Here is a 26,034-nt window from a genome sequence, read left to right as displayed (position 1 = left end):
TTTTAGGAAGAATGAGAAGAGATAAGAGTTTTGAGAGCTCATAGAAGGAAGATGAGAGAAGAGTGTAGAAGAGAGTGGGAGAGAACAATAATGTTGTTCATTACTGATTGTGAAAAATTGATCATAAAGAAGGTACAGTGAAGATATTTATAAGGTATGATTACAGATTATTGAGGTTGGGAGTAACTAACTAAGGGTGAGTGTAACTGATTGAGTGTAACTAACTGCTGAGCTGTCATTAACAACTTCTAACTACTTAACAGTTTGTAACTACTTTTGCTTCTGCATTCTGTGTATGGAGTTATTTGGCTATATACACTTACATGCCCTTGAAACCAAGGGCCACCTCAGCTGCTCCAGACATTAGGGTGCTACTTCAAACACTCTTAATGAATTCCTAAACCTCAAGAAAGCAGCTACTGGGAGAGGCTTTGTTAGAGTATCTGCTAGTTGATCCTGAGCTGGAATATGTTGCACAAAGATTTTTTGTGACAAAATCTCTGACAAAAGAGTGACTTAGTGCAAAATGTTTGGATTTGTTGTGTAGAATTGGATTTGCTGACAATAGAACAGCGCTCTGATTGTCACAGTAGACTACAGGCTTGGTAGAACAAGAGAGTTTTATTTCTCCTAGCAAGTTTTGTAACCAAATGATCTCACTTACAGCATCTGAGATGCCCCTAAATTCTGCTTCAGTGCTACTTTTGGATACTGCAATTTGTTTTCTGCTTGTCCATGACACCAGGTTTGATCCCAAGTAAATTGCATAACCATTTGTTGACTTTCGATCATCAATGTCACTAGCCCAGTCTGAGTCACAGAATCCATATATTCTGAGGTTGGTGAATTTGCTAAATCTCAGCCCGTGTTGTATGGTTCCTGCTAGATATCTGAGAATACGCTTGACAGCCTTCCAATGGGATTCAAGGGGATTATGAAGAAACTGTACTACTTTGTTTACTGAGAAGGAGATTTCTGATCTGGTTACTGTGGCATATTGTAGGCCACCAACAATTGACTTGTACAATGTGGGGTTGGTAAAAGTAGTGTCACCAAAGGCAGAGAGTTTCAGGGAGGAGGTCATAGGGGTTGGGACAAATTTTGCATTGCTCATATCAGCTTTCTTTAGTAGGTCTCTAATGTATTTGGTTTGTTTTAGTGTGACTGTGCCTGTGGAGCTTTTGTGGACTTCAATTCTAAGAAAGTAGTGCATTTCTCGAAGGCTTTTTAGTGAGAAGGTGTTGTGCAACTGTGCCATGAGGGTGGTAATCTCACTTTCAGAGGTGCCAGTGACTAGTATATCATCAACATAGACAAGAATGTAGACCGCAGAGGTGGCTGTCAGTTTGGTGAAGAGGGATACATCAGATTTGGTGCTTGTGAAGCCAAATTGGTTGAGAGCAGCACCTAATTTTATGAACCATGCCCTTGGAGCTTGCTTGAGCCCGTCGATCTTTGGAGCTTGCAAACTTGCTGTTTGTTGGAGGAGACAAACCCCTCAGGCTGTTGCATGAATACATCTTCATAGAGATCACCATTTAAGAATGCATTGTTGAAATTAAACTGGTGAATTTTCCATCCTTTGGCTAGCGCTATGCTTAACATGATTCTAACAGTCGCAGGTCTCACTACTGGACTGAAGATCTGATCATAGTCCACTCCTTGCTTCTAATGAAACCCCTTTTCCACAAGTCTGGCCTTGTACTTCTGGATGCTGCCGTCTGGATTCTTTTTGACTCGGAACACCCATTTGCAGCCTATGGGAGCTGAGTGAGCTGGAGGATCGACAAGCCGCCAGGTAAGGTTGTTTTGTAAGGCTGAGAATTCTTCTTCCATGGCTTCTCTCCAGTATGGGGTACTAAGAGCTTGTTCTATTGACTTTGGCAGGTTCTGATATGCACATTCCTCCGTAGCTGAGGCTAAGGTAGTTGTGAACACTCGTGGCTTAAAGATGCCATTTTTGCTTCTAGTCACCATTGCATGCGTGTTCTGGGCGGCGGGTGCTGGAGGCATTGATTCTATGGCTGCCTGCAACAGAGAGTTAGAGGAATCTATAGTGGTAACAGAGTCAGTGGCTGCATTGTTCTCAGTGACTGCAATAAATGCATCAGGTAATGAATTAGATACAGCATTGATATTAGTAGAAGGTATATCATGAATGTCTATGTATGTAGGTGAGGAAGAGGGACTAGGGGAGGACTGGGGTTGAGGGATTTGGCGAAATGTGAAGTTCGAGGGTGGGGAGAGGACCGGGTTGGTTGGTTTAGGTGGTGGGGTTTTGAATAGAGTTTGGTAAGGGAATTCATGCTCCCAGAAAATTACGTTTCTTGATATATAGACTCTGCCAGATGAGGATAGGCACTTGTAGCCTTTGTGGTCTGAACTGTACCCTATGAAGATGCATTTATGAGATTTGTGATCAAATTTGTGTTTGTTGTATGGTTTTAACAAGGGGTAACATGTGCATCCGAAAGATCTTAGGTGCTGATAGTCAGGTTTGGTGTGGAAGAGGGTTTCATGAGGAGTTTTAAAGTTGAGGACTTGGGTGGGTAAGCGATTTATCAGGAAGGTTGCAGTTAGGATGGCTTCATCCCAAAAGGAGAGAGGTAGAGAGACTTGAGAGAGTAGGGTGAGGCAGGTTTCGGTTAGATGTCTGTGTTTTTGCTCAACACACCCATTTTGCTGGTGTGTGTGAGAACAAGTGAGTTGGTGTTGAATTCCTTGGTTTGCAAGATGTTGGGTGAAGGATTTTGAAAGATATTCGCCACCATTGTCTGTTTGAAGAGTTTTGATTTTGTGGCCAGTTTTGGTTTCAATCATGGTTTGAAATTGACAGAAAGCTGAGAAGGTTTGGGACTTGGTTTGTAATAGATAGGTACATGTGTATCTGATAAATGTATCTATGAAACATGCATAGTATCAGTAACCGAACTTACTGGGCATTGGGGCAGGCCCCCAAAGGTCAGAGTAGATAAGTTCTAAGGGTGTGGTGTATTGTGTTTGGGAGGGAGGGAATGGGAGTTGGTGTATTTTATTGGTGCAGCAAGGTTCACAGGTTGTAGTAATGGGAGTGTTGTCCTGAGGTGAGTGAATATTGAGGCTGGCTAAAACGATTTTGGTGACTTTGGTGGAGGGATGACTAAGTCATTTGTGCCAAAGGTCTAGGGAGTTGTTGGTATTGATGCTTGTGATTTGGTTGAGTGGGGTTATGGTTGTTGTTGTGGTAGTGGCAGTGGTGTGTGTGATTTGATTAGGTGAGGTTTTGGCTGGGTAAGTGTTATGGTAAGGGAAATTGGCTGGATGATTGCTACAGGTATGTGGTACATTACTTGAGTTTGTTGTTATTGCACAAGAATTCAATGCAGCATCAGTTGGAGGTTTGCCATAGCAGTCATTGTTCATTGTAGTATTGGAATCAGATGCACAACGATTTAAAAATGCAGCAGTACAGTTAAGAGTATTGGAAAAGATATTTGTATTGAATTGGGAAGATATTGTATCAAAGTTTGTATTTGTATTTGTATTTGAATCTTTGTAGAGATTCTTATTGACACTACTTTGAACACTGTCAAAGTTTGCATTTACATTTGAGTCTTCATGGACATTCTTATTGACACTACTTTGGACACTAGAGCTGGTTGCACTATTGGCACTTTCTATTGGCTTGCTACAACTTGTTTTTTGTTTTTCTTCATTTTTCTTTTCTTTCGACTCATGACAGCAGACCACATGTTTTCCTTTTTTTTCACTTGGTATAAGTTTGACACTGACATTTGCACAAATGCTCTTTTCATCATTGGCTGCTTTTTCTTTTTCAACTTTGCAACTTGGTCTTTGAACCTGAATGTCATCAAATCTATACAATCCATTTCTAAGTCTGCCTTGTAGCAGAACCTTCTTGCATTCCTGACATTTTACAGCACAGAGGTAAGGCCAAAATTCAAAGAATACTCCATTATCTAATGCAAACTTTGATACACTGATTAGATTTTTTGAAATTGTAGGAACATGAAGCAAATTCTGAAGTTTGAAGATTTTGTTTGACATAGATGCATGAATGATAGACCTTCCAATATTAGCAATGCTCATACCTTTTCCATTGCCTCCAAATACCTGTTCAGGCTGATATTCTGAGCTGTTGATTAGGTTCAATTGGTCGAATGTGATGTGGTGAGAGGTTCCTGAATCTGGATACCATCCTGGATCTGAGCTGGTGCCTAGAGTGGTGAGCAGTGCTTGAGAATTTTGGTTTATTTGCAGAGGTTGTTGAGGTGGCTGGCTGTATGGCTGAGCATGTGGGCTTTGGGGTTGGTAGTAGGGCTGGGTTGGTTGGTTGGGTTGGTAATAGGGCTGGACCAGTTGATTTTGTTGGTGAAATCCATCATTTGGTGGTGGAGGTCCAGTATTGGGGTGTTGGAGCTGTGGATTCTGGTAATCCAGATTGAATCTATGATAGCACTGCCACACAGTGTGACCTGTCCTCCCACACAGTTGGCACTGGGGTCTGTTGTTCTGCCACCATGATCTGCCTGATCTGAAGGAATTTCTTCCTCTGCCTCTTCGACCTGATTGACCTCTGCCATAGTCTCTTGGGTAACTCTCATACGGTGCTTCAGTTTGATACTCCATTGCTTCCTTGCTTGAATCAAGTTTCCATTGTACTAGATTTGCATGCACCATATTCAGATTTGCTTTGCGAAATCTCTCATTCACTTCTTCCTGCGCTAGCAGTTGTGATTCTAACTCATTGATGGACATATGATCGGATCTTCCATTAACCATGGTGATAAAGGCACTGAATTCTTCATCTAATCCTCCGAGTGTGCATTCAAAATATTCTTCTTTTGTTAATGGAGCTCTAAGGGTAGAGAGAGAGTTTGCTACCTTATTAATCTTTGTGACGAACTCTGCAGCGGATGAATCGTGCTTCTTGATTGATTTCAGCTGAGCTTTTAGTAACTTGATCTTTGATTTTATTCTGGCTGCAAAGTGTTCTTCAAGAACTTCCCATATTTCATGAGCATATTGATGTTCAACTATTTTGTTTACAAAGAATTCGTCCATTGTAGACAGCATCCACGCTACAAGACATTCATCTCTTTGCTCCCATTCTTCAAATTCTGGAGACACCTGTTCAGCTTCTTGATCTTCCACTGAGTTGTATTTTTTTGGCATTGAGCAAGCTGAGATATGGTTTTGTAATCGATTTGCTTTGATGCAGGCCAGAGCTTGTCTATTCCAAGCTTTGAAATTGTCTTCATCTAACTTGATTATTGTAGGAAAGTTTGCAATTGCAGCCATGGGTGAAGTTGAACGAGCTTGCGTTGCGAAAGAGTTAGGAAGAGCCATGGATCAGAATCGAAGCTCTGATACCATGTAAGGTATCAGATTCTTGAGGAAGAAGGAGAAGAGATAAGAGCTTTGAGAGCTCATAGAAGGAAGATGAGAGAAGAGTGTAGAAGAGAGTGGGAGCGAACAATAATGTTGTTCATTACTGATGATTGTGAAAAACTAATCCTAAAGAAGGTACAGTGAAGATATTTATAAGGTATGATTACAGATTGTTGAGGTTGGGAGTAACTAACTAAGGGTGAGTGTAACTGATTGAGTGTAACTAACTGCTGAGCTGTCATTAACAACTTCTAACTGCTTAACAGTTTGTAACTACTTTTGCTTCTGCATTCTGTGTATGGAGTTATCTGGCTATATACACTTACAAATTTATGGTAATTAGTTGGATAAATTAATTTAGGGTTTATTTTAGAGTTGAAGCTATAGTAATTTAAAGTTGAATTTTTTATTTGTTTATAATTTTATTAATTTTTTATTAAATTCTATATTAAATTTTTTAATGAAATGTATGATTAGAATTTGTTACATAAATTTAGTGTAATTTGAAATTAAATAATATTAAGTTAAATAGGGTGTAATTTAGGATAATTAGTTAGATAAATTAGTTTAGGGTTTAGTTTAGAGTTAAAGTTAGAGTAATTTAGAGTTGAATTTAGGTAAATTAAGTAAATTTAGAATTAATTAAGATTTTCGGATTAGTTTATAATAAGTGTTTTTACAAATGTTATTAATTTTTGTTATTAATTTTTATATTTTAGTAAGTTTATTTCTATTTTAGAATTTTTTTTGTTTGAACGTCGTGTAGCATTACTCGTGAGTTATTCGTGCTGATAATATACTTGAGTTGTTTGTGCATTATCAAGATTGATTTTTTATCTTTAAACATGTTAAATTGTTAAAACTTTATGTTAAACTTATTTTTTTATGATAGAATTTTAGGATAAAGGTAGGAGAAAGTTGCCTAGTGGCCTGGTGCTTTTTCAAAATCCTTATTTATTGAAAAATTACAGAGTAATAAGGGAATGCGCACTAGAACGACTAGGATTTGATATTTGTTTGAATGTGTATTTGTTTTAATTTATGTTTGCAATTATCTTCTATGTATAAATTGATAACTTTTTTTGTGGAGACCTCTAAATTAAAAAAAAAAAATTCTATCGAATTTTCATTAAAATTGTTTAATGATATATTTGATTTGTGAATAAATAAAAATTATATTTGGTTGCCAATACTGTTAAAGAAAATTCTCGTCCTCTCTATAGGCGCTAATAGAAAATGAATCCTCTCAAATTTTTTAACACCACCGTCTACATTATTGACTCAGCAAGATCAAAAAAGACTAATTCTTTAATTATATTTCTAATTTTTGAATAAGGTTCTAAATTTGAATAATATAAGTATTCAAATTCAAAGAAATACAAATGTGAATGGAAAAGGACCTGTTCATGCAAGCCATCATTATTCACCTAAGAGTATAGTAGCCCAGAAAAGACTAATAATAAAGAGGGAGAAAAGAAAAAATATTGAAGTCTTACAAATTTGCTGACTCAGATACAGTAGCTTCTTTCACTTTCCTATCTTTATTATGTTACAGTCAAAATATTTTGCCTTCACACTGTAGCAAGTAGATTGGTGGCCAATATTTATTTATATATCTTTTTAATTAAGAATGTTTTTTCTAATTTAAATAAGGCAAGTCCATCATCATGTGTGGAAAGTTTTATTTGTTGACCATGAAAATGAAAACAAGCTAAGGCAAGACCATCAGATTTCCAAAATCGTTTCAAAGAAGTGATAAGAAGAGAAATAATCAAGTAGTATGTATACCTTAACGGCACGTTGTACGTATATATGTTCGGATGTACGTATTATATGAGATTAATTAAATATTTATATGTTTTATAATAAAAATAATAAAATAGTAGAAACTCAAACGTAGTCGACTTCACTTGAAAACTGTTAGATAAAAATTTAGTTAAATTATCTAACGACTTTCAATTATCAACTTCACTTGAAGTCGACTGCACCGAGTTTTCACCTAATAAAATATATAAATTTTCAACGTAAGATTTTAATGGTTTGGTTATTTTATAAGCTAATAAATATTAAATAAATTTTTTAATCATAAAATAAAATAAAGTTCTTAACATCTGCTAAATAAAAAAATATATTTTATAAAATAATTTAAACCTTTAGTATAAATATTTAAATATTATAAATAATGGAAAATAAAAAAAAAACTATTATAGAGAAAGTTTTAATTTATTTTGATAGTGGATCAACTTTAACTTGAACCCATTAATTTATTCCTCCGAATATCATTAAGATATATATTACATTACCGAATGTTAATGCGTTTTTTAAAATGTAAGAACTACAGTGTTTTTGAATTTTAGAGCCTAATAAGTAATAATAACATTAAATCAAACCCTAAATTCTAAATCTTGTTATAAATTTTAAATTTTAAAAACCTAAGTGAACATATCATGGGGGAAAAAATGTGTTAGCCTCCAGCAGCAGTATCACAGAAAGTTTGTTCTTTTCTAAAATTAAAATAAATAAAAGAAAAGAAAGAAAAGTCTTACAGACGGAAGAAGGTCTTTGCCTCTTTGGAATTAGTGAATTACCATCCATATTGGAAAGTCCACATACAAAGCTATATATAACTAAACATAAAAAATAAAAAAAATGATTATTATATGTTTATTAATTAGTAGATGATCGATTATTGTACATGTTTATCTCGTGATGCTTTCTTTGCACCGTCAATTATTTAACTTTTTACGCAAATTAAATTCAAGGTCAACTCTTGTTGTTGAATGGGCAAGGCATGCATAGATCATAGTTTCCCTCTAAGAGTTGCAAAGTTAAAGTTGAAAATAAAAGTCTACTCCCAAAAAAATATTCATTATTACTATCGCAGCAAGCAATGCAGTGCCACAATAATTCATGCAAGTTTCATGGAGCTACTTGCATTTTCAAAACTATAGGATCAGAGTATGTGATAAATAATTTAGGAAAAATTTTAAGGGTACTAGAAATATCAGTGTTTCAATTATTTTAACCGTTAATTTTAATTAATATATTATATATATTTTTTATAATTCAGATTAACGGTTAAAATAACTGGAATACCGATGTTTCTGATACACTTAAAACTCTTTCATTAATTTATACTAAACTATAGGAGTACGGACGGTGATAATAAGTCAGTAGCAATTTACCTATTTATGTCTCCAGGTACAAAAATACTGTAATGTGGTTGGATCTAGGGTGACAAACAGGTTGAACTTGAAAATTGAATTTGTCCTCCAAAAAAAATTATTTGTCAAAATTGTATCTTGTGGGTTTTGGTGGAGTAGAATAAGTTAGTAGATGTCTACTAATTTTTTTTTATATAAAAGTATACTTTTAAATTATTTTTTTCTATACTTGTAAATTTTATTTAAGTATTTTTATAATTAATTAGTTAATAAGTTATGAATTTTATTTTTTAATTCAGTTGATAATAATATTATTTTTTATTTTTTTAAATTAAAAAAATTATGGTGGATTAACATAGCCAAAAAAATAAGTGAGAGAGAAATTCTCATTGTCTGTCTTGACAAGACAAACCAAAATTTATTAGCGGGATAAATTAGTCTATCTATCATCTTTAATTAGATCAAATTAATATTAGTTTGATGTGATTTTTCTCTTTCAATTTAAAAAAAAAAACCATTAAAATATAAATTTGTTTACTTTAGCTTTTGAAATTCACTAGCATAACAAAACCTTGGTATTAAACAACAAACTAATTAATGATGATAGATTGAATATACAAGTTAGAGCATTACATTAAAAATAATATGGTTATACATTTAAGTCTTTTTGTTAATTAAATTTAATTATTAATAAAAATTAATTATATCTAACATTATTCTAAGTTCTATTATTTAATTTGATTGGATTTAGTTCATAAAAAAATTTAAATATGTAGTATTACTCAATAAAATGAACAATAATATTCATATTTATCTCGAATCACTTATTTAAAGACATTACTGTACTAACTCTCTTATCTCTAGAATATAATTCTTAATGCTGAAAGATCAAATTACAATATTTCTACATGACTATACAATATTTCTACAATAATATAATAGAGAGGAGAGTGGATTTTTTTTTCTTTTTGTCCTAAATAAAATGTGCAACCTACTAACTTGTTGAGAAGGTTAACCACATTTATCTTTTACTCTATAGGGAGCAGCCATAACACTTTTCTCGTTAAGATAAGGTTAGGTATGCTGATGAAAAGTGGAGCTTCTGTTATTGGATCCATCTTGAAAGCTATCGGTTATATTACATAATCATATATTTTTATTTAAATTCAAAATAGTCCACGAATGAATAATATATTTATCATTTATGAGTTATCTTGGTCATTTTTGTGAATTAGATAAAAACACATGACATCAATTATTTTTTAACTATATTATTATCTAACTGAAAATACAATTCGATTTATTATTATATCTCATAAGAAATTAAATGAGCTTAATTTATCTCAAAAATTAGTTCATAAAATAACTATTGTTTCAATTTATTTTAAAAGATAATTCAAGAAATAAGAGTTGTCTCATTTATAAAAAGATTAGACAAAGACTTAGAGCGTAAGTTTATGGGTTAATATTCAAATTCGACTTTGAAAGATCACGCAATCTTCATTTTCGTTTTTGAATGATTTTATTAATTAAATTAGTCCCTGAAAGATAAAATGTAAGTCAAATTAGTCATTCCGTCAGTTGGATGATGATGTGTCACGTTAAGTGACATGTGGCACGTCACGTGGCAGGTCAGTGACACGTGGATGCCACGTGTCACTTGACATGTAAAAAAATTTTTTATAGTCAAAATAGTCCTTGAAAGTCCAGACGTAAGTCATTTTCATCCCTCAAATTTTAAAAATTAGTCAAATTAGTCCTTATATAATTTTTTTTTTATTTTTTCTTCATAATATTAAATTTGAAATATTTTTTGATACTACTAATTTTAATAGAAATGTAATTGACAAACAAAACATTAGTAATTATATCTTTTCTTTTTAAAAATTTTTTCAATAAAATTATCTTTCTCCTTTAATTCTTCTCAAAATCTCTCTTATTCTTTTCTATTCTAAAATTTTTTTCTTACATTATTACATTTTGCTGGAATATATATATATACTCAAAATTGAAATGTATGTATTTATTAACCTAAACAAAGTTATATGCTCAAAATCAAAATTTATGTATGTTAACCTAAACAAAGTTATACTGCTATTTTTTTTCTACTACATCTTTTTTTTTCCATTACGGTATTACTTACATATAGGATGTAATGGTAGTGATACTTAGAGTCAAAATTCAAGAAGATCCACAAATTTTGCTTAATTATTATTATAAACGAATTGCTTTTTCAGCGTAATACGTACAAAGATCATAATAAATTTGTGTGTTTCATATGTTTGAGATAGATTATATAATTTTTCTTTTAATTTCACAAATCAATGAGATAAAATAAAATAGAAAATATTATACCTATGTATAATACAGGCTATTCCGCACTAGTACATTATATAAATAGATATGCTTCGTATTAAGATAAAATTTCTTTTGTTTTAAATGAAATATTTAAAAAATTATATTAGAATATTAAGATTCAAAAAGTGATTTCATAAATCAGTTTTTCAATTATTGAGTTTTACTATATAAATTAAACAATAATAAAAATTATAATTTTAAAAAATTTAAAAGATTTAAAATTTAAAATAATTACTATATTATTTAGTAAAATTTAAAATATTAAATTTTTAAATATATAATCAACAATAATTTGATAAACTCATTTAAATAAAAAAATTCACATAAAAAATTACAATTTAAAAATGTAAAATTTTAAAATACAAATGACAAAACAACTTTATAAAAATTTAATTATTTTTATTATTTTATGTAAAGAGAATTTTGTTTATTAAGGTTTAAAAAATAATATTAAAATTAGTAGTATAAAAAAATATTAAAAATTTAATATTATAAAAAAATTATATAAGGACTAGTTTGACTAATTTTTAAAATTTGAGGGATGAAAATGACTTACGTCTAGACTTTCAAGGACTATTTTGACTATAAAAAACTTGTTTACATGTCAAGTGCCACGTGTCACTGACCTGCCACGTGTCACTTAACGTGATACGTCATCATCTAACTGACGGAATGACTAATTTGACTTATTACCTTTTATCTTTCAGAGACTAATTTGATTAAAAAAATCATTTGGAGACGAAAATGAAGATCATCTAATTTTTTAGGGATGAATTTAAGTATTAATCCGTAAATTTATTGTGACCTGAGGATGTTTCGGGTCCAGTAACAATTTCTTAAAAATGTTATGATACTATATAAGAAATTAAATATGCTTACTTTACTCCAAAAATTAAGAGTTGCTTCACATTTATAAAGATCATCATACTTTTTATTTTAGACAATATAAAACTTAATATATCTTTTAAAAACTAATTCAAAACATTTAATTTTTTTCCTAAAATATTTTAAAAGTCTATTTTGATATAAACCGGTAATCCAACTTGCATGGGAAGGAAACATTAAAGAAACGAAGTAACAATCATTCTTTACAGCATAGCATTTGCATTTTGTGAGAAATCATTTTTGTTCTTAACAGTTAGACCCTTTCCATCGCCACAAAAAGTGGTTCTCTTTGTTTTATTAAATAACATTTCTCGTTTCATAAGTTATCACTGTTTTCACAATTTTTAATACAATGATCAATCAATCGATAATTAAGCTTACGAATCGAGTCGTACAAATTAAAGAATTTAAGTAAACTCTCAAATTTAATTGCCTTAGTTATTATTTAAAGAATTTCATTATTAGCTCCATTTTTATTTTCAGAGAGGACATGTTCCCAGTGAATGCAGGCTCAGCAAGATTTGGATCTTTTATTATGTACGGCATAAACTTTCCATTATTGATGGCGATACCATTCTCAATTTCAATTTTAAAATTTGGGCATATGTTATTTTGATTTGATCTGATATGATTTAATTTGAAACATCATCATGTTAATGGGTTTGCTATGGCCATTGATTAAGACATTTCATAACCTTTTTTTTCCCTCACGTATTTTTCAATCCAACTCTCAAAGACTAATTTACTGCAGATCTGAGACTTTATTTAAAAATTTGTCATTAATCAATAAACTGTTATATATATATTATAAGACGAAATTTAAATTTCTAATACTTACTTAAATGGACTAATAAACTAACCACACGGTTAACCTAAGTTTCAGTGACATGACGTTACGAAGCATCTTATTTTGGATGCAGGATGTTCCATTAGTGGAATTAGGAATAAGAATTGGGAAGTGATAGGTAAAGTGGAACAATTGCACTTAGGGAGAAAAAACAAAAAAGAAGATGCTTTAATTTCCACTCAAGTTAAGAAACAATTTTTGTTTAATGTTTATTAGTTATCACCAAGTTTAAAGCGTAATAAGAGACTTATTATTACATAGTTAACATTGCAAGTGGGCTAATGGCATATCTTAGATATATTATATTATTACTTATTATTCTTTTTTTTTTTTTTGGCCTACCAAACAAAACATTAAGTAATCTTTATTATTGGTGTATAACTGTCTCCCAATACTGAAACTTAAACCAGTCCAAAGAAAATCAGAAAAGTTTGGAACTTTTTGGTATTATGTTAGAAAGAACTACGTTAGCACCTCTATAATTGGTCGTTTTCAGCTACTTGGATAAATATATTGTGTTTAATTTTCTTTGTTTTGTTCTTAGCAGAACTCATCTACTTATAGATATGTAATTTCTTTTCTGAATCTGTTTTCTTGGTAGGATTTGCTTTGTGGCTAGCCAATAGACACAATAGTAAGTAGTTTCCTTTCATTTTATGTGTCCCCCAATAAGCTTTTTAGTTTTGGCACCACATATTGTATTTTTACTTTTGAAAAATATCTAGCTAACATTTTTTATTAATATTAGCAAATATTTAGGTAGTTTTTGTTTTCGGAGACAGGATACGGAAATATGCACAGCACATCTTTAAAAAGTGTTTGAAAGCAAAGACATGGACACTGAACATCTTGTCTTCGAAATAATTTTTTATACCTTTGTGTCTACTCTTTTACGAAGGAGAATGATGGATATGGGATTTGGAAGAGGGACGCAGACTTTTTTATGATTTTTTTTTTCCATAGATATTTTTTATTATTCCACTATTATCCCTTCTTATTTTTCCTAATTTACGGTTTTCCTAATTACTTTCTTCTCCATACTCTTTCTCTATCTCTATTCTCTACGTTCTCCTTCTTTCTCTTTTTTTAAGTGCTCTTTCCTTTTTGTAAAAATTTTTATTGAGCTGGATAATTTCTTTTTTCTTATCGTTTTTACTTCAATATCATTTTAACCTTGTATTGTATTATTTGATTTGTAATAAAAATAATAACAAAAATAATTAGTCTTCAGACTTTTGAAAGATAAACATTATAAAGATTAAATTGATCTTTTAAAATACTAAAAAATAATTTATAAGTTGTTAATGATTTTATATAATTTAAAGAAAAATTAATTTTTTGAAAGGAAAAATCAGTTTTTAGATTAAAAAAAATTTGATTTTCTAAATAAAAATAGATTTTTACGTGCAAAAACTAATTTTTTTCATGTAAAACAGATTCTTTTTTAAAACTGATTTTATATTTAAAATTAATTTAGCTTATTATCCTAAACGAAATTTTTTATTAATCAAACTCAGATTTATTTTTTTGTTAATATTAACCATATGTATTCCTACATATTAATAATAAATTTAAAAATAAAATAATTATATTTATAAATTTATTTTAATATAAATACTATTATATAACTTTTTATTAAAATTTTTTGCCCTTTCAAACATTTTTTTCAAATTCCCATTGTCTGTACTTCTACGTACTCTCATTCTCTATTAAATTAATTTGTACCAGAAAATTTGAAATCACATGGTTATTTTAGTCATTTCATATAATATTTTAGTCTTGTCCATGTGTATCCAAACATAATACTGCACATTACATTATTGTCTTGTACATCGTATCCAAACACAATACACAAAAAATAACTTTTAATGTCTCTGTGCTATTATCTCTGTCTCAGTGTCATGTTCTGTCCTATCTCTAAAAATAAACACTACCTTAGAATTAATACTTTTTTTTTATATTATTAGAATTTAAAGTTTAAAATTTAGGAGATAAAATTTAATATTTTATTAGTCATGTAATATTAGTCTATATTTTTTATCTTCACAAATTATGAAAATAAAAGTATAATAAAAATGAACACAAAAACATAAATTCAAACCATAGATGAACACACCAAACATAAATTCAAACCACACATGTCTAGATAGTGTTTGCCTACTCCCTTGTGATACAAGATACAAAGATATTGGCCATAAAAACATATTTGAAAAAGAAAATAGGGATAAATAATTTAAAATTAGAGTAATATTTTACATTAAACAAGATAGTATAAATGGTAGGTATTTCGTAAATATATTTGGGAATTTCTCTCATTTCTGATTAGAAAAGTGGGGAAGAATACTCATTGCATTTTTCAGTTTATTTTTAACTCTTTTTCTTTGACTAAATTATTTTGATTCTTATATTTTTAGATAAATATTTTCTTTTTTTTTTCTGGTATTTTATAAGTGATATTCTTTAATTTGATATTCTAAGTTAGAATTGAAAGACTTGTATCCTGATTTTATGACTAAAAATACTGTTTTAAATGTGGAAGAATATGTAAAATGAGTTTGTTATTTCATACACTTAGATAACAATCAAGCCAATTAATTGGCTTTGTTTTTATTTTCTTTTCTTTTCTTTTCTTTATAGGTAGACACAAAAAAAAAAAAAAAAAAAAACACACTAAACTCTACAAAAGAAAGGTTAGCGCTATATTTATTTCAAAATATATAAATCATCAAATATTATATAATTTAAATGTCAAATCAGCTAACGTATAATTTAATTTTACAAACAGAGAAATTTCTAATATTATATAAACTATTTAGAGAGGAGATAAGTGGAATCGGAATTGACCTTTTTTCCCCACTTAGGTGCTTATTTTCTCACCTTTATGTTGTCATATCCGCATCATACCCTTCTAATATATTCGTATGGGGTAAGGCTTTTTTATTTTGTTGTACTTGGGGGGTAAGGCCTTAAATTGACACTTACAACTATTTACGCTTACCACATAAAGTTTTAGTATGAGAGACCAATATCACATAAGAGTATAGCTCTTTTCAGAGAAAAAAATACCCTTAGCAGAATAGATAGCGGGCCAAGTATTTGGCAGCCCTTTGAAACAACTATGATTTCCAAGATCCAAAAGAAAAACTCTGATTTAAATTTATTCAAGGTGTGTATTATTGTATGTTTGGTTTGCATTTTTATTTTTAGTATTTTTTGTTTTTTAAATTTTATGAAAAATAATAAAAAATAACAAAATCTTGCTTTTTATTTCACTTCCTGTTTTTTCATTTTTTTTTCACAAAATTTTGAAAACAAAAAAAAAAAAAAATACAAACCAATCGCACCAGCGTGTCTCCCTCCACATCACCAACTACAGCATCACTTCCTTCAGCTTCAATTTGAACATCACCAGTGACAGCAACATTACGCAGCAGAAATGTCATCAAACATAAGTAAATTTCGATGATTCCAGCTACAAACTAGACATCTTGTACTGGAACCACTATGCATTGCTGTCGTAGTTGAAGATTGTATTGCCAAGAAAGTTGCCAATGAGGGTGGAAAAGGGTTTTCTTTTGGGTGGTTGACGAACGTGGTCAAGTGGCTGCTGCAGCAGCTGCTGATGGGTTTCCTAATGAAGCTTAAGTTTAAAAAAATATGTTTTTATGGAAATTTTAAATTAACACAATCCAGACAACTTTTTCATTAGGATCAATGCTCTTCGGCATCTTGTTCAATTACATAATCCAGAGGGACAGAAACAATATTCTTAGTGTAACTTATATCCATTGCTTTTTTGTCTTTATGCCTTTGGATTTCTTTTGAGCCCACTCAGCAATTATAAATTTAACCTACCTCTTCTTAGCAATGTAGCATCCTTGGACCAAGCTACAAAGAGATCAGATCGGTGGGGGACAAGCTTGGGTTAAAAAAAAGTGTCTAAATTCAAGAGAACTTCTTGTAGTTTCGGGTTTTTTAAATTTAGACTTTAGATCATAATTATATTCGAAATATTCGAACACATGCTTGACCAAGATAGCAAGCACCTTATCAACAAATTTTCATGTGCTACAGGCCTACAGCGATAGAGTAAAATACCATGCTCCAAAAAGCTAAAAAAACATGCATTATTCTTTGTTTACTGCGATTGCTATAGAAACAAACACTAACCAAAACACATTTTTTACTCACGGAAAAAATAAAAAGAAAACAAACAAAAGCTTAGAGTAAAATTTTCATACAATCCTATGACCACAGCATTACTTCATTAACTTGTAAGGATGCAATTTCCCATAACAGACCTGACATGAGGTTCCCTCCGTCTCCGCAATGATCAATAATAAGCCTTCCGAGGATTGTTCTGCAAAAACAAACAAAATTAGGATGCAGATACAGACTACATTAACTTGAGATGATTGCACTCCAAGATCTTTAACAACCAAAACAGGTGTTGTTTACCAGAGGATTGGGTCTATGGCGGTAGCCAAGCATCATCCGCTTTTTGTACTGCTCATATATGTCATCGTCCGGAGTCACCTCCCCAGGTTGGATAGCACCTACTCCCAAGTTATCTTTCTTAACATTGCCTGCCATTATAGGATCTGCAATACCCTTCCTGGAACCACCTAGACCCTCACCTGGAAATTACATGATTGAGAATGTTAGCATAAGAAAGGATTGACAATAACAATTGCACCTTGTCTCGCTAGATGAAGTCATCTATATAAATAGATCTACCGACACCTAAGTTACCTATAATAAATTATGTGTTTAAAAAATTTATAATCTTTAACAATTTCTTCAAAGGTTTTCTGAGGTTTCCCTTGACCTCTAGTTATAGGGCTACCATCCGTTTGATCCACTTCAAACTGAATCCTATAAAAGGATTGACAATTAGGGCACAAGATATGAGAGATAAGAAATTATCTATTTAGATCACTCAGCTTATTCTAGGGTAAGGACTTGTTGGTTACACTTCACGTCAATAGATACTAGCTAGAGCTTTGCTTGAGCCAATTTTAGCAACTTGTACAAGGAAGTTTATTCAGCCACTTGTAAAGTGAAAAGAGTGTAAAGTATAAAGCACCTTCTTTCCAACCCATTTTTGATAAAAGCTTGTGGCCCACATTATCAGCCTGGATTTTTGCCCTCTCTGCAGCCTCCTTTGCAGCTTTCTGTGCAGCTGCATCATTACAGCTAGCCAAGAACTTCTCAAGCTCTTCTTGCGGAATGTAATCACCCATATGATGGCCTTTTTTATTAGAAGCTGTGCCCCAAAAGGAAGCAGTTAGAAGATTATTCCCATTAGAGGAAAGAGTACACAAACAGTGTGACTAAAATACTAAAATTTATACAAGATCAACAAACACCCAATTATGAACCTTGAAGAGAAGCAGGAGGGGGCATCTCATCCTTTGACTGCTTAGGTTGTCGCAACTTCTCTTCATGTGCAGCTTTCTTCATGTAGAACTCCATTAGTGCTAAAGAATCAGCATTTGATGATCCACTAGGCTCATCTGCAACAGAAATACAATTGCATGCACTGATAACAAGTTTCTCACCAAAACAATGATGAGATTTGGGAAATTAAGAGTCCTTTTATATCTTATGGAGAGAATAAATGCAATGTAATTAAACAAAATAATTCAGGAAATTGGAAATTCCATATGTTTAATGGAGGGAATAAATGCAATGCAACTTTGAATTAATCAAAGTAACAGCTAGAGAAAAAATAGTAAACATTCAAAACTACAATCTAAACTGATATCCCTTACCAGTGCTTCCTGCTGAATATGCCTGAGTCGAAGATCCAGAAGCCCTTGATATTTCAGCACTTTCATATAAAGCAGAAGCAGGGATTTGGTAGGTTGAATGCTGCTGAGATGATCTCTGAGAGCCATTTGTTGGTCTAGACGATGAACTGCCTGTACCTCCTGAGGATATAACTGTTCAATATAACATGCCAAATTAATATAAATAATGTGAACCGTGAAAAGATAAAGATATCCCAAGCATTACATAAGAAAAGCTTTTTGGACCATCTGTCCATCTCTCAAAAGGAAATTGCATAACATCTTAACATGGTTTGGATAATTTATTTATATTCAAAAACTCACCATTATGATTTGCTTGTGGTTCCCTGGACTGTGCAAGGGCCTTTTCCTCTTGAGCAAGTTGATATTCATAATATTTATAGTCAGAACATCTTGGATCAAATAAAAATCTGCACATTAATATAAAACATCAGAGTCAGAAGTTAGAAATCATAAACAAAATATCAATGAAATAGGGTCATGATCACACTCCAAACTTACTTGAAAGGGGTATCCCCAGGATTCTTTTGGCGTGTAACGTCCTCAAATTGTCTTCCATTTTTAGCCACAAAACTTGCTAATTTGTCAGCAACTTTCTTCACCATTGGATCACTTGGGGTTGGGGGTGCTGCATATCACTTATAAAACTGATTAATACCAAGAGCATGAACAATGGAATGAAAATTACTCTTGTAGCTGGCGTGCCAATACACGATTCTTGATAGGTAGTTGAAGCATAAGCTGCATTAATGACACAAAAGTATTTAAGACATTTTCTCCTCTTTGCTGATTGGAAATGCTCACTTCATTGAGCAAAGAAGGAATGTACTGAGGTTACCTCTTCGACAATGAAATGATTTAACTTAAAAGGAAGACTCTATTTTCAAGCAAGGGAAAAGGAAAACAGAGAATACTGTGGATGCAACTGTATGCCTACTGGCTGAGGCAACAACATTGACCTTCCTGTAACCAAATACCTTCAGAGGAAGTCTAGAACATGCTTCAGAAAGACATTCCAAGTCAACACCCAAACTTCTCTTCCTCTACTCTTTGTATGAAGGATAAAGTGAATGAAATGAAAAGTTTCATTCTGCAATATTTATCTCATCCTTTTTCTATCATCACGTGAAAATATATGGTATTCAAAGATGTAATTTGCAAAGGAAATTCTTCATTCAGATATTTTAAAAGATGTAAAACAACTAGAAACCCATACTTATCCAACATCCATGGCAACCAGCAAAAATTAGCACAAATAAATGGAGATTGAAAACAGAATGACAAAGAAAGAAAATAACAAATATTCTGAAGACAAATACAAAAACCATTGGAACAAACAATAATTTGAAACCGATAAAAAAGTGAGAAAGGTAGTTCATAGCACACATTAACATCTAAACAATTAAAGCCTTGTCCTGCTCAGTAAAGTTGACTATACCAATGCAATATTGTTGTTTTAATGTAAATCATATTCATCTATTAAGAAATAAATCAATAAATTGCAACAATTATAAAGAATAATTAGGAAGACAAAAATCCTCTTTATACAATCACAATTAGACAGTGGAAGTAAATAATGCTGTCAAAATCCAGCATTAAGCTGGAATATCAAACACAAACCAACTACCTGCACAAAGATTATGTGAAAGTAATTACCAACATCAAATTGCCTTGATGGCTGTGCAGTGCCATCCTCCTGATCAACTTTTTGGCGTTTTGCCTGTACAGCATTTGAAAAATCCCCAGCATCTGTTTCTTCTTCTTCATCATCAGCTAACTTAACAGGCGGTGGAACCAGCTTTGACTTTTGTTTTAGACTGAAAGCAAGTTTGCCACTGGAACCAGCCTGAGAAGTTTTCCGTGTATCATTAACCCTACTAATGGAGGTTTTAGGAGCCAAAGATCCTGAAACAACTTTAATTGGTTTAGGCTCGGATAGTTTGTTATTCTTCTCCTTCTCCTGCTCTTGCTGGAGTTGCTTGAACTTCTCCATGAATGAACCATCATTAACAAAGAGGGCAGGTGGTGGTCCCTTGTCCATTTGCTAAACAGTCAAGGAGCTTACAGCAACTCACTGTTTCAAAAGCAAGCTTCAAGGTATTTAGATAGTGCAACTACATTAAAAGTTAACTTTTGTTTTGTTTGAATATATCTTTTATTCAACTTATGAAATAAAATTGTTTTGCATATTACTGTATTATTTGATGTATTTAGCTAGTTATAGGTCAAAAAGTAGAACTATAAATTGAAAACCAAGGGAGATACAATCAACAATAAATCCCACCATAAGTCAGTTATATGTTACAAAAGTTAGAACGAGAAAGAACAGCCAGTGAACCATGAATTTTGTAACATTAATGGGGGAAAAAAAAGTAATCCAAAGCACTAAACAGTTGACAAAATATTCTATTGAATGAGAAATTATATTACGGATTCTTACATAAGAGCAGCCTTCCTACACAAAACTATCACTGAAATGAGGCTAGACATTTATGGAAACAGAAATATTGGCAAAAGTAGAAAATTTAAAATTGTCACTTTGTTTCATAATGAAATTCTTCTACCATGTCTATACAGGTCAATGATAGACATTTCATGCTTATACCATGTCCAGACACTGAAATGAAACATCCAAAATGGAATTAAAGCATGGATTGAGGTACAATGTAATATTTTAAAAAGAGGACAGTGTAGAAGAATATTCTAAGAACAATCCCTTCCTACTGCTCTCCTACATTTGGAGTTTCATACCTGCCAAATAGCAACAGAACCCTGCTTAGATTCCAAACCCATATGAACATTTACATATGCAAATTTTCAAAATGTCAATTCTCAAATTTCTCAAAAACCAATTTATCAGCCTATCACTGGTCACTGATCAATGGTAGTAACAAAATAAAAGCAAAACCACCACTTCCCACTAAAGTATCATCCATAACCATCACACAAATTTAAAACTAACAAAGAAGAGCTTATATGCTAGCTACATCACTGTGCATATATGATGGTATCTAACGAAATAGTATCATCATGCCATAATCTAAGTTTCAGATAACAACGACAGAACAAATATAACTAACTATTTTATATAGTCAACAATATTCCAATCCCCTTTTGATTCCAATGCATGAATATCAGCCTAAAACCAATCAAACCCAGATCTCGAATCGCACTAGCAAAATCTACCAACCCAAAAATCAAAGACAATAATACCACCAGAACAACAACACAGCCATAATATCAATTCACCGAATCCTGATCCCAAGATACAAACCCTAGAAAGGTCTAATCCCACAATCTCTGAGTCTCCTCCAATACAATTATATCAACCAAGAAGAAACAAACCGAAGCATAAAAAAAGGATTAAAGAAAAAATGCTCCAATAAATAAATAAATAAAAGGAACAAGGTTAGTTGTAAGAGAAGAGCGAGAAGCGAGAAACAAACCTAATTAACGTTTAGGGTCTGTTGAAATTGATTGAATGGAAGGAAGGAAGGTTCGTGGTTGATTAGAAAACGACGTCGCAGCGAAAGCAAAAGGTGTAAGGATGAATGACGCCCAACCGCTCACCGTTTGGAGGAAGGATGAGAGGGAGATGGCCAAAAAGCAAACGACGACCTGACAACCTTCTTGCCCTGAAATTGTGTTTACATATAATCATGCCTAATTTCACTTTGCACCCAAACTTCTTTTATAATTACATTTTATCTCCACTTTTTATTATTCTTCGGCTTTAGTTAATAAAAGGAATAGGACCTATATTACACTTATAAATTTTGAATTAAATTTTAAAGTGGTTTTTCAAATTATTCGTATACGCTAAAATAATTTTATTGTATTAATTATGTTTTTTTTTTTTAATAAAAGAGCTTAACACATTAAGGTGGAGCAAACAGGAAAAGATATTTCAAAACAAACCAATAACTCTAGAATGTAACACAAAATAAATAACTCTCCATGCCTTCTTCGACATAGCCATCAACAACTTGAAGAACGTGCACTCTTCCACTCGTCGCAGTTAAACATGGACAAGTTGATGATTTCCTCCACACCTCTGCTTGTATTTTAAAATATCCTCTTATTCCCTTTCATCCAAATGTTCCAAATGATCGCACAAAAGCACCTTAGCCGCTGCTTTCGGTCCTCCTTCCTGCGCAGTTCTTCTGTCCAACTTAAAAAATGGTCCTTCATAGATCCCGGAAGAGACCATAGCCGGCCAAACACAGATATCCAAGCATTCCACACCTGCCAAGTAAAATCACATCCAAGAAACAAGTGGTGGACCTGCTCAACATCCTTGTTACATAGCACACAACTCTTGTCATCCTGATTGAGTATCCCAAGCCGAGTTAACCTCTCCTTGGTATTCACCCTGCCTGTCAAGACAAACCAAGCAAACAGCTCCACTCTTGGTGGAACTAAACCTTTCCAAATGGACTTAGTGAAGTTGTAACTGGTGATATCCTCTGGTAGCACTCCTTCTTGTATCACCTGCACAAAAGAGTTAGTCGAAAAAATACCAAGTCTATCATATTTCCACATCACTCTATCCTCTCTATTTGATACCAGCCTCACAGGTCTCAAAGACTCATGTAACTGACTCAACAGATCCAACTCCCACGGAAACAGCTCCCGCCTCCATAGAAAATTCCAAACCCACTCTAACCCATCCCAAAACCCACAATCCCCAATAACCGAATCACACTGGCTTGAAACAGAGAAGAGTCTGGAGAACCGATCTTTGAGAGATCCACAATGTAACCACATATCCTCCCAAAATCTAGTCCGATGACCGTCACCAATCTCCATGGACATACCTGTAATCATCTTATCTCTTATATTTTGGTCCTTTATCTGTATCTGGCATATATCCTTCCAAGGTCCTCCTTTAGTAGGTAACACTTGAGTGGACAGTAATTCATTTGGCTTCAGCTTATTACACGAATAGACCATTTTTTTCCACAGTGGGCACTCTTCCTGCGCAAATCGCCACCACCACTTGAACAAAAGGACGGTGTTACGAAGCATAGCGTCTCCAACTCCCAACCTACCTAGCTTCTCTGGGGCCTGCACCAAATCCCATCTTACCAGAGCCATCCCATTCTTCCCATCCTCCTTGCTCCATAGAAATCTTCTCTGCAAGGAAATCAACTTCTCAGCAACAGTTTTCGGCATCTTATACAAGCTCAGATAATACACCGGGAGGCTATTTAACACTGATTTGATGAGCACCAACTTTCCAGTTTTGTTCAGCACCTTAGATTTCTAAAGACTTAGTTTCTCCTATACCTTGTCGATTACAGGCTTCCAAGTCTTTAGCAGTCTTGGGTTTGCTCCTAAGGGGACCCGAAGGTATCTCATTGGGAGAGTACCTGACTTACAACCCCACAAGCTACACATACGTTGAACCAATTGCTCATCACAATTGATTGGAATTAGACTGGACTTATCAAAATTAATACTGAGCCCGAACATCAACTCAAACCACCGTAGTAGCCGCTTGTAGTTCTTCATGGTCTCATCTTCCGACGGGCAAAACAGAATGGTGTCATCAATAAACTGAAGGTGCGAAAGCTCCACCCTGTCTCTACCAACCATCAATGAAAAAATACGCATGTTCCTGATTGTCTCCCCAACCATCCTATGCAGGACATCCACAACCAGCACAAACAAGAAAGGAGAGAGGAGGTCTCCTTGTCTCAAACCCTTTCCCATTTTGAATGGTTTAGACGGCGAGTCATTTATCAAGAACGACATAGAAGCTGTGGTTACACACTCCATAACCCATGACCTCCACCTGCTTCCAAACCCCATCTTCTCCAACACAATATCCACAAAACTCCACTTGACTCAGTCGTAAGCTTTTTGGAAATCTAACTTGATTATGGCTGTCTCTTTGTTCCTCCTTTTAAGCCAATGAACCGTTTCGTATGCTATCATGCCCATCATGAATTTTCCTATCCTTTACAAAAGCACTCTGCGTCTCCCCTACTAACCTCGACATTACTGATCTCATCCTCCTAACTAACACCTTGGAGATAATCTTATACAGACACCCAACTATACTAATGGGTCTCAGGTCTCTAATCTCCTTCGCCCCAACAAATTTAGGTGCCAATGCCACCCAAGTTATATTAAACTCCGCCAGTAATCTGGACGTCTGAAAAAATTTCATCACTGCTGCCATGAAGTCAAACCCAATCTCATCCCAATATCTCTTAATGAAGTTCATGTTGTATCCATCACAACCTGGCGCCTTAGATGACTCACAATCCCATACTGTCGCTCTAATCTCTTCGGTTATGTTTTTAAAATTAATAAAAAAAATACTATGTTAATTTTTTACTTATATTATGTTAACAATTGATATGTCTTGATGACATGAATAGTGAATGATGCATTATAGATTGGTCACATATAATTAGGAAAGTTATTAGGTATATCGGAAATATTGGTGTTCCAATTGTTTTAACCGTTGATTTTAATTAATATATATTATATATATTTTTTATAATTCAGATCAACGGTTAAAACAACTGAAACACTGATATTCTCGGTATACCTGAAACTCTTCCAATAATATAATTATATATTAATAAGTGAAACATGGTATATTAATGTAGAAAATTATATTATCTATCACAATATTATTCGTTCACATATTAATAATTTATTATTGTAAATGTATTAAATTAATCTTTAAAATTAAATGTCATGAATCAGATCAGTCTATACACTAATTCTTTCTATATTTTTATAAATTTAAAATTCTTCATATCATTTAAATACATTAATTTCTCTTATTTTTCACTATGATGTATACAATTATTTTTATAAACATTTTTTAATTTTTAGTTATATATTCATATCATTTTTTTGCAATAACGTAATATTAATAAATTATATATATATTTTATTCTATTTTTAAGAAAATTAAAAAAGTTAGTTACTAGTATAGTGTATAATTATAACCAATTTAAGTTATTCAAATGATTAGTATATTTGCATTGTTTATTTAAATAAATGTCAGAAACTTAAAGTTCATATTAAATATGTAATAATTTATTAGCTAATAACAAATTTTTAAGTAGAGTTAAAATCTGCAATAAATTAATTCTTATTTTGTCGAACCAAAAAATACTGCATAAAACTAAAATAAAAAAAGTTGTAATGTATAATTATATATAGAGACATAAAATTATCATACTTTTTCTAAATAAATATTGGAAAGCTAGCTAAGTGAGCTAATTTTATTGAAATTATTAAAATATTAGATGAGTTAGCTAATGTTATGAAATACACGGGTTTTTTTTAGACTAAAGTAAAAAAGAAAAATTGTTTTTAAATTAGTCATATACTTAAATAATATATAGAACTATATATAACAAAATTTATTAATATTAAATTATAAAAAAAAATCAAATGATTAAAACTAAAAAACTAAAAATATTTATAAAAATACTTGTATTAAATAATATTGCAAAAAATAGAAAAAAATTAGTGTGTTCAAAAGATATTAAAAATTTTTAATTTATAAAAAAATAAGAAAAAATTGGTACAGAAACTGATTTGGTTC

At 32.2% G+C, this 26,034-nt stretch overlaps 2 protein-coding genes across 4 annotated transcripts; both read right to left on the bottom strand.

Moving 5' to 3' along the window:
- Window positions 1-1,668: 1,668 nt before the first annotated feature.
- Window positions 1,669-5,349, bottom strand: LOC148549892 (uncharacterized). Its single transcript, XM_088495833.1, has 2 exons — window positions 3,330-5,349; window positions 1,669-2,093 (listed from the first exon to the last, which is right to left on the bottom strand). The coding sequence occupies exons 1-2, from the start codon at window positions 5,347-5,349 to the stop codon at window positions 1,669-1,671; spliced, it is 2,445 nt and encodes an 814-aa protein (XP_088351959.1).
- Window positions 5,350-16,570: 11,221 nt separating this feature from the next.
- Window positions 16,571-22,134, bottom strand: LOC107613036 (SWAP (Suppressor-of-White-APricot)/surp domain-containing protein / D111/G-patch domain-containing protein). Of its 3 annotated transcripts, none has more exons than XM_088497610.1 (9): window positions 21,905-22,134; window positions 20,115-21,209; window positions 18,960-19,086; window positions 18,762-18,868; window positions 18,420-18,590; window positions 18,027-18,161; window positions 17,732-17,911; window positions 17,104-17,282; window positions 16,571-17,005 (listed from the first exon to the last, which is right to left on the bottom strand). In XM_088497610.1, the coding sequence occupies exons 2-9, from the start codon at window positions 20,497-20,499 to the stop codon at window positions 16,979-16,981; spliced, it is 1,311 nt and encodes a 436-aa protein (XP_088353736.1). In that variant the 5' UTR covers window positions 20,500-21,209; window positions 21,905-22,134; the 3' UTR covers window positions 16,571-16,978. The 3 variants fall into 3 exon arrangements, with proteins under 3 accessions (XP_088353736.1, XP_088353735.1, XP_088353737.1); XM_088497609.1 differs by having other exon boundaries at window positions 20,115-20,532; XM_088497611.1 differs by having other exon boundaries at window positions 16,601-17,005; window positions 18,420-18,578; window positions 20,115-20,532; window positions 21,905-22,121.
- Window positions 22,135-26,034: the final 3,900 nt, after the last annotated feature.

The sequence above is a fragment of the Arachis ipaensis genome, chromosome B8 (genome assembly GCF_059453495.1).
Source record: "Arachis ipaensis isolate K30076 ecotype BB chromosome B8, ASM5945349v1, whole genome shotgun sequence".
NCBI classification, from domain to species: Eukaryota; Viridiplantae; Streptophyta; class Magnoliopsida; order Fabales; family Fabaceae; genus Arachis; species Arachis ipaensis.
The sequence above is the reverse complement of the archived record's forward strand: the minus strand, read 5'-3'. Positions and strand labels throughout refer to the sequence as shown.